The sequence below is a fragment of the Ambystoma mexicanum genome, chromosome 2q (assembly GCF_040938575.1).
Source record: "Ambystoma mexicanum isolate Mex_15411 chromosome 2q, UKY_AmexF1_1, whole genome shotgun sequence".
Lineage (NCBI taxonomy): Eukaryota > Metazoa > Chordata > Amphibia > Caudata > Ambystomatidae > Ambystoma > Ambystoma mexicanum.
Window position 1 is genome coordinate 519,759,406 of NC_090924.1, and position 16,131 is coordinate 519,775,536.

The following is a 16,131-nucleotide window of genomic DNA, read 5'->3' on the forward strand; positions in this document are numbered from 1 at the left end:
GTCGTCGGACCTGTGACCACCTCTGCTGATCCAGAAGACTCCCGACGTGCCAGACCACCACTCCACGGCCCAGCCACAGGACCACCTTGCCCACCCACACCTGCCTTGGTGGTTGCCATGTCTGAACCAACATCATCGGAGGCAAGTGGCAACCCCCGGCAGCGAGGCAGGGGGCTGTCAGCTTCACTTCAATGGAAGTTGACTTCCTGGTGGAGCAAGTCCCGCGGCATTATGAGGCCCTCTTCAAAGGACCAACGCAAGTTGACAAGGTAGGATGGAAGATGATCTGGGCCGACATCGTGGGTGCCAACAACGCGGAGGCGGTGTCACCCTGGGACTTCCGCCATTTCCTCAAGCGCTGGGAGGACTTCAAAGCCAGGATCCGTAACAAGGCCCTGCACTTCCTCCACGCTGGTGAGAACCACAGGGTGCGCTGTGGCCTTTTGACCACCGACGACATGCGGGTCCTGGAGTGGTTCCACCCAGCGCTGCACGCCCAGGTCATTGAGTTGCAGCTCCGTCTGGAGTCAACTGGTAATGTCCATGTGTTGTTGTCCTCCACAGTGCATGTGCATGTTGATGTGTGGTTGGAGTGTGCACCTTGACTCTGTCAGGCATGCCTTTGGTACGAATGTCTGTGTGCATGTCCCATACAGTGCTGCTTGTCTGTCCATTCAAGCATGTGTGACATCAACGGTGTTTCATTTGCTTTGTGTGATGCACTGCAGCATGTAACGACGTGCACCTGGTTGCATACATGTGTCTGGACGTGGCCGTGCGAGAGTGGGTGCTGTCGGCAACATTATGGACTTGCTTGGTGTAAAGTGCATGTGCCTGAGAAGTGAGTGTGTGACTGGCCAACACTCCTGGATGGATGTTACTGGAGCATTTGAAGGTGTGTTTTACTCTTGCTGGCTAATTGACATTGTGTGGACTCTGATGTGATGGCTCCATGCCCTGCCTCAGGACTGTCAGGTGATGTGTGTGAATGACATGTGTATGTCCCATTATGCATGTGAGGGGCATGCACAATTTGTACTTGCTGACAGTCCCTTGTCCAAGAATGTGAATGACTGTTGTAAAGGACAGTTATGTAGGTGCTTGTGTGTTAATGGCACATACCAGTGTGTTGTGGGGGGTGAGGTTTGTGGACTTTGCCAGTGCAATTCATGTGCATATATTTTGTGCCATACACACAAATGTACAGTACCCTGACATATTTTTTTCTATGTCTCCCTATCCACAGCGACGTTGGAAGAAGAGGGCGAAGAAGGTGCTCTGGAGCAAGGCAGCAGGGATGCCTCCACCAGGCACAGATGCAAGGCCCAGTCGCGCTCCCATCTTATTTAATCTTTGGGGAGCTAGGAGGCTTGTGCTGCGTCCGAGACAACGGCCGCAGCTGCTGAGGGGGAGGTCCAAGAGGGCGAGCGTGGTTGTGGACTCCTCGGCAGTGGCAGGGACAGGTGAGGTCGCTCGGGGGCAATCCAATGCAGAAGACAGTGGGGAGGCATCCAGGTTGGCGGGAGAGGAGGAGGAGGCCGCATCAGCCCAGTTCATGGGACCCGGCGGGGGTGATGAGGTGGTTGTGACTGGTGCAGTCCAGACTCCGGGGCAGGGGGCAGTGCAGGTCGCTGTGGAGGTGCCTGTGCCTATTCCTGCCCCTGGGACTGTGACTGTGCCAGTATGCACCTGCGGGCCTGCCCCAGGACGGACCCATCTGCAGGTGGCCGATGTTTCCACACAAACGGAAAGACCAATACCTGTGGATGTCGCCATTCGGGACAGGGTGGAACCGGTGCTAGCCGGTATCATGAGGCGTACAGGCACCATTCGTAATGATGTGCAGGCTTCCAGGGGGCTTGCAGATCATCACGAAGAGGTCTTGCATCTTGTGAACTGGCTAGCACATTTCCTGGTCTCAAATTGGGTGCGTGGGCTGGCCACTTCTGCAACCCCCCCCTCCTCGTCTTACTCCTCTGTGCGACAGTCGTCCCCCCTGCCGCCTTCCGGCGCAGATACCACCAGGGCACCCTGTGTACCTGTCACAACCCAGGCGGCCAGTCTGGTGGAGATCACATCCCTGCCAGAGTCGGCAGTCGGAGTTGTATCATCCGAGGTGGTCACCGCGCAGATCCAGCCGTCGACAGGAGCTGTGGCAATGGAGGGAGAGCAGGCACCAAGGAGCAGGGCACGTGCACAACAGCCCCGGGGGTGTCATCATCCCAGAGGCTGTCCTTAAGGAGCAGGCACCAGGCTATTCAGCAGCAGCAGGCGCGGAGTAGGAGGCTACATTACTCGGGGCATACCAACTCAGGGAGGCAAGTATCGGCCATCAGGCAGGAGGAAAATGCGGACCTTACACAAAGGATGTCTTCCGTGTTTGAGTGTTTCGGGCAGCAGATAGGGGCTGAGCGGCAGCGGGCACGGCAGGCACGACTCACCATGACCAGGGTGAAGATTTCATTGCGTCGGGCAGAGAGGCGGGTTGAGGTCCTCGAGGAGACTTGCAGGGAGTGGGAGAGCAGCATGTTGGAGTCCCTGCAAGCCCTCGAGCTGAGAGCGGAGGCCTGCCTAGGGGAAATGGACACAGTGTTCGATGATGCCCTGGCAGAGACATCGAGGAAGCATGGTGAGGAGGACGACTAGCACGCTGCCCTTGTAAATAGTTCTTTAGTGACAAGTTTCATTGAAATGTTTTTATGATTTGGAGTTTTTGGACTACACTCCTCTTTTTGTACATAGTTTGTGTGTGATTTACCTTTTGTTTTCTTTATGATTTGGAGTGCTAATTGGACTTTGCTCCATGTTTCTTTGTACATAGTTTAGTGGTGTTTTAATTATTATTATTTTTTTTAATTGCAGGAATTCATTATTTTGTTACATTTGGATGATTTTATTATGAGACTTTTATGGACATGGACCTATTGTGAGAATGTTCCTTTTTGTATGTACATTGTTGGATTTTCAGTTTTGACATTTGAACATTTTCTTTTTTTCAAAATGTACGTATTTGTTTTACAGTTTGTATGACATTAATACAACTGTATAATATATTTTGATTTCATTATTCACAGTAATGGCTTCTCTGACTTTTATTTCTATATTGTACTGATTTGTTTCTCAGTTTGGTGTCCCAGGTAAGGACCATTGTTGGTCATGTGTGTGCTTACTTGCATGCATGTGTCATGTTTGCTATTATTACTCCTCATTGTGTTGGGACGGTGGGGGGCGTTCGGGTTGGGGTAATGATTGGAGTGTGAAATGTTCCCGATATTTGTCCAGGAAATTGCTTGATGCAGTGTAACACAAATGGCGTGCTTTGACTTTCACAAGCATGTGTTTGTGCTGTTTTCATTGTCTGTGCTATGTTTGGGCATCTTGCACTGGCAATCACTTCGGGCATTTCTTTGTTATTGCATTTTTCCACACAATGCAGCAGTCTCGGTGGGTAACGCCCTTTCTGATTGCGATGTAGTGATTCAGTACTTGAGTCACTCCTCTTTGCTTATGCTTTTGGTACTCCTCTGACCTGCTGAGCTTGTGTCGGAATCTGCATTGGTCACGTGGCTGTCCTCTGAACTTGGGCAAAGGTCCCCTTGCACGCCACTTGCACACCCGCACTGCCTCCTGGGCATCCATAACACTTGGACTGTTTTTATGTATGGCAACAGCCATCTACCTGCACTTAACACCTGCTGTCTGCACTCAGACTTGGACTTGACACATGTTGGCCGCAGTTTCTTAATTTTCTACATTGTTATATTTGTTATGGTGTACTTCGCATTTACTGCAATGCACCCTCACGCAAACCCCTTATCCCCTTCCCCACTTCCCATGCACTGCCGCAATCTCAATATCACCTGCTTTACCAAGTTCGTTGTCTCTGTCGTCACTGCGTTCCACATCCCCGGACTCTTTGCGGCTTCTTACAAATGTGTATATGCGCTTTATGATTGACATTTCATTTGAAGAGATGTCATGTCATGTCCTTCACACATGGAAGGAACAGTGATGTGTTTATTAGTGTATCTGTTCTGGTAATGTCAGCTCATTATGGCTCTGGCCGTGACATGCCTGGGCAGTGTCTGTTCATGTGACACACTTTCAGGGTGCTTAGGATTCTGTCACTGTGTGACTATTTCAACATGGGGATTGTTTACATTAGTTAGTCGCACGGACTGCAAGGCCTCACTTTACCATTCACTTGTGTGATGTGTATGTTGGGAGATGGTTGCAGACAGGAATTGTGTTTGTGCAGCTGCCACACTGCAGCTGCCACATACAGGTGTATGCGTTTGTTTCTGTTTGCAGGGTATTTTTTTTTACAGGAGGTTCTGGGTGGTGTCACTACACAGCAGTCAAGGTGCTCGACACGCCATTGTTGGAGTGAACATGTGTCACACTTTCAACATCCAGCATGCAGGTGATGTCCAGTCGGGAGGGGGCTGGAGGCACGATGGCGTTACAGGTGATGGAGACTGGGGGGGGGGTCCCATGTGGTGTGGGCTGCCTGTGGGGTGGCGTCACAGGTGATGGGGGCGTCCCTTGTGTTGTGGGCTGCCTGCATGGTGTGGTCACGGGTGATGTGGGCTGGGGGGTGCCATGTGGTGTGGGCTGCCTGCGGGGTGGCATCACAGGTGATGGGGCGTCCCATGTGGTGTGGGCTGCCTGTGGGGTGTGGTCATAGGTGATGGGGGTCCCATGTGGTGTTGGCTGCCTGCGGGTTGTGCTCACGGGTGATGGGGGGGGGGGGGTCCCATGTGGTGTGGGCTGCCTGCGGGATGTGGTCACGGGTGATGGGGGGGGTCCCATGTGGTGTGGGCTGCCTGCGGGGTGTGGTCACGGGTGATGGGGGTCCCATGTGGTGTGGGCTGCCTGCGGGGGGGTCACCGGTGATGGGGCGTCCATTGTGGTGTGGGCTACCTGCTGGGTGGGGGTCACAGGCACTGCCCATGATGCCCATACTTCTAAAAATGCCACTGCAAATGCTTTTCCTGCAAATGTCTTGTTACCACATTTACCTACCACCAGCTTGGCCCCTTCTGTATTGAAAACAACTGCCAATGATGCCCATACTTCTAAAAATACCACTGCAAAGGCTATTGCTGCAAATACCTTGTTACCACATTTACCTACCGCCAGCTTGGTCTCTACTGTATAAAATGCTGCTACTAACAATGATCATACTACTGACCGACATTCCCTATGGTACTGATGTGAATGCTACCATAGCCATCACCAGAAACTGCCCCCACTCCTACCTCTCTAAGCTACCACCTACAACCATTTCGCCCAACATGTGCCTCACCTCAAGTGCGCACTGGTCAATGCCTGTTCCATCAATGCCCCCGCATTAGATATTCATGACTTCATCACTACACACAACTTGGACCTCCTTATGGTAACTGAAACCTGGCTAAACAAAGCCTCAGGTGCTGTGTTATCCCTGCCCCCTCTACCCTCCAGGCTACTCCATCACCAGACAAGACCGCCCTTCCAAAGGAGGCAGTGTAGTTCTCATAGCTAAAGACTCCCTCTCCATCAGGAGGATTGACAAAGATATCAACAACAACAGTGACTACATCCAACTGAAAATCAACCTCTCATGCCATAGCACTATTGCCTTACATCTTGTCTACCGCCCCCCAGGACCAATAGGGGACTTCCAGGCAGCCCTCACGCACCTCCTTTCAGACAACTTAAAAAAAAAACCTACCAAAGCTATTCTACCTGGCGACTTCAATCTAGGCCTTAATGATGTTGAGAATCCAGCTGCCAAATCACTTAATTTAGCCCTTGAGACCCTAGGATTCAACAACGCTGTCACATGAACCACACAAACGCAAGGCCAATACTTGACTGGATAGTCCATCACAACTGCCCCCTGCTCATCACAGGTAACACTCCCACCCTCTGGTCTGACCATCATATCATGTTCAACATCCCTACTACCAGAGACAACATACACCCCACTCCCCCTCAACCCCTGCACTCTCCAGAAACTCACTTCAACGCAATAAGGAAATGCTCCTACCCTACCTTACAGGTACCAGCTTTCAGGCCCCCATTCTCCACTGACCCAGAGGCCCTCGCTCTATCCTATGACACTACCATCACATTAGCTCTCGACCCGACATCACCAAACATCTACAGCCCCATTACCACGTCCCATTTTTACTAAAGATACTCGAAAAAGCATGTTACCTGCAGGTGCAACCATGCATTGAGGAGAACAATCTCCGAGGGCTACGCCAATCGGGTTTTCTGCCCTGGGCATGGGACAGAAACCGCCCTACTGGACCTTGAAAACCAGATGGACGATGCCAGAGACTTGGGTAAACCATCTCCTACTTCTCGATCTCTCTGCGGCATTTGACCGCGTAGACCAGAACGTCTTATGCCACCACCTTTCTACCACGGCCAAATTCTCCCCCAGCGCTACTGCTTGGATCACCTTCTTACAAGGAAGGACCATGCAAGTATTCTCTGACTTAGCCTCAGCTTCTCCAACCATCATGCTATGCGGGGCGGCCCAAGGCACCTACCTCTCGCCCACTCTCGACAACATTTTCACACGTCCCCTGTTCCTCATCCTCAACGTCCTGGGTATCTCCTACACCAATTACGCTGACGATACTCAGATCCTGCTCACAGTCGACTATGACACAGACTCTAGAACCCTTAACAACATATCTAACACCATCCTGACTTGGATGGCTGCCAACGGACTGTGCTTAAACTCTAATAAGACTGAACTTCTCCTGGTTGGTTCCAGCGACACACTCAAGAACCTTGACACTCAATTCTGCCACTTCACCATTGACTCCATCACAATCCCTGTATCGGAATCAGTGAAAACATTAAGAGTGTACTTGGACTGTAACCTGTCTATGACCAGGCAAGTCAATGCAATCGCCTCTTCAGCAGCGTACCATGCCAAGCTCCGGAATGCAGCTAGACCATTCCTCTCCAAAGATAACTGCACCAACATAGTAAGAGCCATTACTGGCTCAAGGCTAGACTATTGCAACGTTCTCTTCTTAGACACTTCAGCAAAAAACTTAGAGAAGCTGCAAATCATCCAGAACAATTCACTACATGCAGCTATGGGCACCCCCAAAAGGGAACATATAACGGCTGCCAGGCAACAGGCCCACTGGCTCCCTATTAAAGAACGTGTAATATTCAAAGCCCTACCACTGACCAACAAGTGCATCCACCTCTCTTCACCTGCCTACTTGTCACAAAGGATTCACCCCTCCACCTCCGTAAGACCCACCAGAACGCCCTACTCTTACATGCTCACCGTGCCCTTGTTCAAAAGAGTTAGAGCGGGTGGCGCCAGCTTCCAGTACCTAGCATCCGTACAATGGAATGCCCTCCCTCCACCACTACGTGCGGAGGCTTCACACACTGCATTCCGAAAGGCACTGAAAACTATGCTCTTCGCCTGAACAACCCTGTACTTACCTGTCTTCACACTTAAAATATGTATGACCTGCAATCTGTGCCTAACTGTATAAATGTAAAATTCTTTAATTGGACAATAACTGTATAAATGTACATTTTTTATAATATGTATAATCAACCTGTACCATCCCCTGTAACTAAGTGCCCCACAAGTAACAGCGCCTCGATACCCAAGGGCTGTTTGTGCGCTATACAAATGCAATAAATAAATAAATGGTGGCTGGGGTGTGGCTGTCTCGGCAGGAGGGGTCTGCTTCTAGTGGATTTGTGCGTGTATCGCGGGGTGCGCGCAGGAGTTTCCACGCGATTTGGCTGGGTTGCGTCCGGAGTATGTTTGGGTGTTTCCACGCGGTTGCGCTAGGGTGCGTCCGGGGTATGCGCGTGAGTTTCCACACATCCGGGGTACGTGCAGGAGTTTCCACGCGATTGGGCTGGGGTGCGTCCAGGGTACGTGCGGGAGTTTCCACGTGATTACGCTAGGGTGCAGACGGGGTACGTGCAGAGTTTTCACGCGATTTCGCTATGGGGGCTGTATGCTGGACCTGGAATGGCGCAGGGCCTTGCGCTGTGTTAGGCATTTCACTAGCTTTTTACTGCGCGTGGGTCCGTGTTGGGGCATTACTGGCGCTGCTTGATGTTCATTGCGCCACGGCTACTGATGCCTCAGGAAATCCATGAATAAGCGTGCCGTGCAGTTGTTTCTTTGCGCCACGGCTGGCGTACGCTCATTCTCGGGGCGCGGCACTTGCACCTTTTCTGCGCTGGATTCTATTAATCGGGCCCTTATTATAAGGCTGTACCACCTGAGTATTTGGTAGCGTAGACAAATAAGCCAGGCTTATTTTATGAGGGAGAGAGGGGTGTATCATGGTACAATGACATTGTATCATGCATTTTGTCCAAAGAAACATTGAAACACTATGTATTGTAAACAAAAAATATTTATTTAAATACAAGTAGGCCAAGAGAAATCTTGAGACAATATGTACTATCACATTATATATAAGCACAATTATAAAAACACAACTCAATGCTTTAAAGTACACAGATCAAAGCATAGACCGTTTTCAGAAAGCAAACAGTATTTCTGGGGAAGTCAGACCTTATCAAACACATTTAATATAGGACACACCTATCCATGGGGAGGAAAACCATCAGTTACTTTTGCATTACTTTACAGTAAGTCAAGGGTAGTAGACCCTGTAAGTCATGCAGTGACACTCATTTAGGAATCACTTAGTAAACCAACCCTGTTACCAGGATATTTTTCTGAATAGTGGAACACAAATTCATCGAACAGTATAAACCTTTAACTACAGTCAAGATAACACACAGTTATGCAGGTGAGTAAGACCTTATGGTGTAATATACAATTACAATTACAGTTGCTGTTCAGATCAGTGGAACATAGACTAAGGTACGCTTTAACTTTCTTCACTAATTTGGGATTGCACCAGGAAGACCAAGGTCAGCTACACATACAGGATACTTTTTAAGAATGGCACACAGCTATTCTAGGCAGGTAAAACCTAAGGGAGACTTATTCTAGACAAGCTAACAGAAAGTCAGGAGAAGCAAGACCCAGTTGGTATACGTTTACATTTATATCCTAAAAGAAATAGTAAAGTGAAGCCAACAGCGTTACTTTTGGGAACCGGCACAACCAATTTACAGGTGAGTAAAATAACCTTACATATACTTTTCAGAATGGCAAAACACAATCAAAGTAAGAACTTTTGTAACTGCTCTCTCTCAGAGGGGCAGTTACCAACCAACTCTTTCACAAGTTAGTAACTTTTAAACACTTGTTATACTTTTCAGGGCAGGATCCTTTTCTTATTCAGTCCTTCCACAGTCTATTGCATGAGTTCTCCTAGAGGCAGAAGAAGGACCCTAGTGGTACAAGTGCCAGCTGTAGGGCTGCTGAGATAGGGTTGAGTTGCATGGAAAGTCAGAGTTCCTGACAAAGTCTCTTCAAACAAGTAAGTATTTTACTTTAGAGAGGGTTAGGGTCCAGGGACTTCTTAGTGGACACCCTAGGAGGATTCCAGCAGTGGGCCTGGGTGAACTGGATGAGAGCCCTACCAATCACAAGAAACACCCCAAAGCTACACAGGAATCACAAAAGCTTAGGTTAAGTAAATACTCCAGCCAACACAGTACCTCAGCACAGAAGAAGAGTTTGAAGCAGGAACCCTTCAGGATCTGCAGCCAAAAACCTGGCTGATGAATTCCTTGTAATGAAGACTGAAGACTTGACACAGGAAGCGATTTTGCAGCAGGGATCACCTGGGAAGGCCACAGGCAAGACTTTGCGGCTGGATACGGCTCTGTGGTTTTGGCTTTCCAGGAGCCATGAGAAGACTGAATATTGCTGGTCGGATTCTCATCTCTAATCAGGTCCAACACCTGGGGACTTCAAGGACTTAAACTGTGTCTCTGAAGAGCCAGGAAGAGGCCACCAAAGTTTCAGCTCGATTCGGCATTCGGAAGACCATGCACTGCATGATGGCTCGAGGTCCCAGGGTATTCAGGTATTGCAGCCCTGCAATGTCGCAACACGACATGGGATTGCTCAAAATGCAGGTCTTCTTGAGTCTAGTGCATTTCACCAGCCTCTGGGTCGGGTTTACAGGATCCCCAGATCGATTGGAAGGAAGGATTACAGCATGCTCCGGTTACACAGCAGGCTCTCCGGTCGCTGCAATTCGCTATGGCCGTCATTTGTTCGTCTTCCGCTTCGGATTCAGCTCCAGTGGTCAACTTGTCAGCAGCTTCCAGGTTCAGAGTATTTAACAGGAACTTCAGCACAACATGTGCATTCTCTCCCTGCGTTTTACGGAAAGGGGCGATCTGGCTGTGTAGTTGGGACAGCCAGCCCCCCCATTGAGACTAGGATCCTTTGAGGCAAGGTGAAAGACAAAGGGCTGTAGAGTTTTGGACTCCTCCCTCGCTTCTGCCTTCTCAGACACTGTGGAGCCTTGGTGGGGAATACAAAGGATTCCCGCCAAAGACAAATCTCCCACTGAGGTTGTTCCTGCCTAGAATGGCAGGGGAGGAGCTCAGAAACTACAAGCAAGCAAGTAATGGCGTGAAAAGAAGGATCCCAACATTTAAAAGAAAAATGGTGGCCCTCCTGTGCATTACCAAGGCTGAATGAACAGCCTGTGAGTAAAAATGAGTAAAAGTCATAAAGGTAAAAAAAAAACAATGCCATCTGCCATTCAAGTAAACTTGCAATTGTAACAAAAAGGCTCCAGGTAAGTAACCAAGGGGATACATTGTATCCCCCAGCACTCCACATAAGGTGGGGTGTGCTGGCTCACTATATAAAATGTACAGGGGGATGAAAATCCCTCTTTACCCCTTTGGAACATTAGTTCACACAAGTACATTAAAGAGAAATTAACAGGGAAGTCCATAGGGGCAACCTAGCCTAAGCCCAAAATGTGTAAGAAACTATAACTTCCACCATACACTATGCAGGGGCATAGAAAGGTCACCCATAAAATGAGTAAAAGACTAGATGAGAGGGGAAAAAGATTTCCCTTCACCTAGGGACAAGGACAAATAATCACCAAGACCAAGCAAAAGGTTCTGCGGTTGACACAGGTCAGGAAGATTTTTCATAGATATGAAAATCTTACCTAACAAGTATCCCATACTCAATGGTGCTAATGCAATGCCGTTGGGGAAAAGGACTAAGAGTAATCCCATCGGAATAGTCAATTTTTTCTTTTTTTTTTAGTTTTTCTTTTTAACTTGTGTATAATCATTTAGATTTTTACAAGGAAGTTTTCATTGAAGAAATACGACAAATAAAAGACGACAATCAGTCTTCAGATCGGCCGAGTTTTCAAGTGGGAATTGTATTGGAGGCAATGTTGTGTTTGATATTTTCCATTGCGATGTTCAAAAGCTTCGCTGTGGACCATCTGGTCTTGTCGCCTGTGATGAGACGGTTCCACCATATTGCTTCATTACTGACGAAAGAGTTTATGCGCAAGGGACTGAAGAAAGCTTTCCGTTCTTGATGAAGAACAGGGCAGATCATCAACAGGTGTCTGATTGATTCTATGTTTTTGGGATTTTTGCAGAGTCTACATGCTTTTCTGATGGCTAGGATTTCCTGAGTAGGTAGTAAGTTGAGACGTGCTTTCAGTAGGGTTCTCATAAGAGGTTTACATGGATATTTTTTACAGTACATCATGGGTTCTTTCAGTTTGTTTGGGGTCATTAGAAGGTGGGCTACTAGTTTATTTGAGGCTGCTTTCTCGTTTGTGGTTATCCAGTCTCGACACTCCATTTTTGTTTTGATCCTTAATGGGTTGTTCGTTAGTTCATCCTCTGTGCAAGCAATCTCCCATAGTTTGTGTTTTTGGGCCTTTACCCAGTCGTTCAGGAAGCAGTTATTTCTTTTGGCAACTTCTTCTGCTAGCATACGATAGATTCTGAGACTCTCAGGATGTTGGATTTTTCTATATAGCTGTATGGTACTTTGGTCCACCACTGCTTTCAGAGAGAGTAGTCCAAGTTTGCGTCTTATCGCAGCTGGAGATGTTGAATTGGGAAGGCCTAGTACCGATCTCCAGATGAAACCTTAGAGATTTTGCCACAGCAAAGGGGGGGATTGTCGGTGTAGCATCCATCCCATAAGTCAGTGACGGAATGATCTTAGCCTTGTAGAAATTGATGGCAGGTTGAAGAGAAAATTTGCTGTACTTTCTATCGACTGCTTGTAATCGGGCGGCTAAGTCCCTAACCTTTGTCCAGAGTATTTTTTGTATGTTCAAGGCTTTCTTGGTGCTGTCAATTTGGACTCCGAGGTACTTGGATGTTCGAACGGTTTCGATTTTGGTCTCGTGTAGGTACCACTGTAGGGTCTCTTTCTTTTTGTTCCCCGGTTTTTGGAAGATCAATATTTTAGTTTTTGATTTGTTGATCTTGAGGTTATTTTCTTTAGTATATTGAGTCAAGTTGTCAAACTGACATTGGAGACCGATCTGGGTGAGGTCGAGTAGTATCAGGTCGTCCGCATACAAGAGTCTTGGGACGTCTCATTTCCTATTTTGGGTGCAAACGACCTGATCTTGTTTTGACTGTCTTTGAAATCGCCGAGGAAGGATATGAACAGGGCCGGTGCCAGTGGGCAACCTTGCTTCACTCCGCGGTACGAAGGTATTGGATCGGAAAGTAGGCCTTGGTGATTTAGGCGGACAGTAACGTTGGTGTTCGAGTAAAGGGTGATTATGGGGTCCAAGATTTATTCTGGGCAATTCCAGGTCTTTAATTTGGACCATAGTTTTTGTCTGTCCACTCTGTCGAATGCTTGGGACAGGTCGACAAACGCTAGAAAAACTCGTGGGGCGCCTCACAGGACTCTTTCCTTGAGAATGTTCAAGAGCATTATGTTTGCACTTGTGCTAGCGTTCTTCTGAAATCCTGTTTGAAAGGGATCAGCGCTCGACAAAGTGTGTGCCCATTTACGCAAATGGGTCAGAAGTATTGTAGCGAAGACTTTCCCGATAATATCGAGAAGGGCTATTGGCCGGTAGTTCAGGGGGTCTTCTCTGGAGCCCTTTTTAAAAATTGGGACAATCACAGCTTTGGTTCATGAGTCAGGGATTGTTTTTCTTTCTCTTCAGTCCTTGAAAATTGAACTGATTAGAATTGACCAGTCGTCCGGATGTTGTTTCAGGTCACAGTTGGCGAGGCTGTCAGGGCCCGGGGCTCTCAACGTCTTCAGTTTTAGGATGATTTTTTTTATCTGGTCTTTGTCTGACAGGTCCACCCAGTCTGAATCAGTTGGTTGCTTGATTACCTGATGGTTCTCTTTTGGAGGTTCGAACAGTTTCGAGAATTGGTTGGTCCAGTTTTCTTCTGAGACTGGGTTGATCATATGGGTATTTGAGTGGTTATTTGGTTTGTTGATGAGCGACCAAAACTCACGAGATTTTTTGTTCATTAGTGCCTTCATCATGGCCTCTGCGTCAGACTGGTATAAGTCAGATCTGGTGTTTTTGAGCCACTGCTTATATTTTCTCGTTTCTGAATTGAGAGTTTCCCAGAGTGTGGTTAGATTCATGGTGGCGGCCTCTCCTTTTAGCTTCCTCAGGATTCTTGATTTGGTAACCAGAGGCGTGTTGTACTCATGGTTGTAGTGAGGGTGAAGTTATTATGACTCTTCTTAGGCTTTTTGAAGGCGAGAAGCAGGGGGATGTAGCTGGACCTGAAAGTGGCCTCTTGAAGTACAGTGTCAGTCGTTAGGCTTTTGTATTGTTCAGAAAGCTTGCGGTCATCTGAAGAGACTATATATAAATAGTCTATTTATTGACTGTATTGTTGGTTGATTTTAAAGTGAACTTAACTGGGATTTGCGTTTGCTGGCGGGTTATAGTACCTGGCTTCAAGCAATATTGGTTAATATGAAAGGATGTATATTTATGTATGTCCCTTATTGTTAATTTGTATATGTTATAATGTACGTTTATGACACCAGGCCAAAATAAAGTTATTGACTGTTAATAGAGTTGCTCTTTTAACATCATTTTTTCAACTTTAAGCTTGATGGTTTTTCCATTTATGTTTCCTGATCTCACTGTAGGCTATTCACATGGAGACTGATCCCCAGACCATCAGTGCTTACCTTGTGTACCTTTCCCAGTATGCACCAGTGGAGGATCAGGGACAGCACAATGACCTCACTCTGGTAAGAAAAAGATTACAACTGCTCCTTGAACAGATGCCTGATAGATAATTAAACTGCAATTGACTAAACATTTAAAAATATAATCCTGTTTATAGTGACCTGACAAATACATAGTCTGTACTTAATATTGTTGGTAAGTGATATTATGCAATTAGTTGCACATTCTTTGCAGATAACTTTGAAGAATTTTAATCAGAGTAGTGAACTGCTTGCTAACTGACATTAGTATCACCGTTGTTAGTAGCTATTATAACTTGGGCATTTTGGAATGGATTTGATAGGGTCATTTCTAAAGTTTACACAGCCACTGTAAATGGATTATTTTTTTAAAATATATTTATTGTGCATTAGCCAAAGAAGGAAAACATGACTTTTTACACAAATCGAAAAATGAAATGATATTTCGAGATCATAACATTGAAACATTAATTGACTAATTCATACAAAAGATAAGAATTCATAAAAACAAAGAAATAAATAGAAAAGGAGATTCATATGGGCACATATCATTTCAGTGGAACGAGTCATTTCACAATCCGATTTATATCTCCCTTATTGACAGTCAGATTAAGCTCCTTTAACAAAGCGCCCACCTCCAGATTAAGAAAAATTTCCATTCCCGAAATCAACCTGTCCCAGAATGTGTTCGAGAGACGTGAGTAAGGGTCATGAACAAACCTTTGAAATTTCAATACTCGAAGGTGCCAGGTTCCCGAGCATTTCATCAACAAATGGCGAATAGATTGTATAACATTTGCATCACATTTATCACAGACATTTGTCGTATAAACATCCCCATGTCAGACATGCAGAATTTCCCTAGTAGGGAGCAGATTAAGTCTTAATCTCAAAATATTCATCTGTACCACTGAATCCGGAAATTCCCTTAGATATTTAGGGATAGTTGACCTAGGTTTATCAATTGCAGTTTGCACAACCTCATTTTACCTATGGTCCTAATCCAGTCCATACGATGGAGAGCCTCCTTCACTTTCATCGGATTTGAGATTAGAGTGTCGATTTTAGTATCGGCCGCAGCCAATGTCTCATTACATCTAAATCTTATCTTATTCAAAAAAGTAGATGTAGAATTATCTAAGGCAATTTCAACGTCCTCATACAATGGACTTTATTACTGTAACTAACACTCACAGACACCAGCAAGATAAGTGTGATGAGAAAATGTATTCAAACACTTATTTGGGAAATATGTACTTTTATACTAATTGCCTGAATTACTTGCATTAGAATGATGGAGGAAAGTATGAGAGCAGAGAGGGTGCAAAAAAGAAAGAATTAGAGGCAAGGGTAAGGAAAGAAAGATAAAGGATTGGAAATGTATAGTAGTGTGATTGAGGTATTGGAGCAGATAGGACACATCTAACAAGCTTATGCATGCACACAAATTGTCACAAATTACTAGATTACCTGACAAGAGGAATGCATAATGCCCCGAAGTGCATGTTGCCTCATTACCAGACTAATTGTTTCTTCCCCACAGGACGTGGCTAGACTGATAGTGGAACGTTCCACCATCATGAATCACCTCTTCTCAAAGCTTTCGTACTGTGCAGAGTCTGATGCTGTGCTGGTTTCTCTGCTCTCAATCTTCTCACGATATGTCAGACGTATGCGCAAGAGCAAGGAAGGAGATGATGTTTACAGCTGGGTAAGTATTGCTGCCTACAAAAAACAAAACACTTTCCTTTGGTTTTCTGTTATCACAGAGAAGCCTGGATTTGCTCATGATTCCCCCTCTAAAATGATTTGGGTCATATGCAGTACTGCAAGAGAAACGACTATCCTCATGGAATGTTGCTTACATATCATATGTACACAAAGGAACGTTTTAACAATTTCTATTCAATATATGAAATATAAACATATACAACACTTCACGTGTACGTTAGTATGATACCAAATGTACATCGTGAAATAATCCCCTCAGTATA

General features: G+C 46.4%; 1 protein-coding gene across 1 annotated transcript in view; it reads left to right on the plus strand.

Moving 5' to 3' along the window:
* INTS1 (integrator complex subunit 1) overlaps positions 1–16,131 on the plus strand; it is a 2,112,141-nt gene that overhangs the window by 1,250,824 nt on the left and 845,186 nt on the right. Inside the window, exons 24-25 of the mRNA XM_069647642.1 lie at positions 14,075–14,179; positions 15,681–15,848. Coding sequence (XP_069503743.1) covers positions 14,075–14,179; positions 15,681–15,848 — 273 coding nt within the window. The remainder of the gene's footprint in view (positions 1–14,074; positions 14,180–15,680; positions 15,849–16,131) is intronic.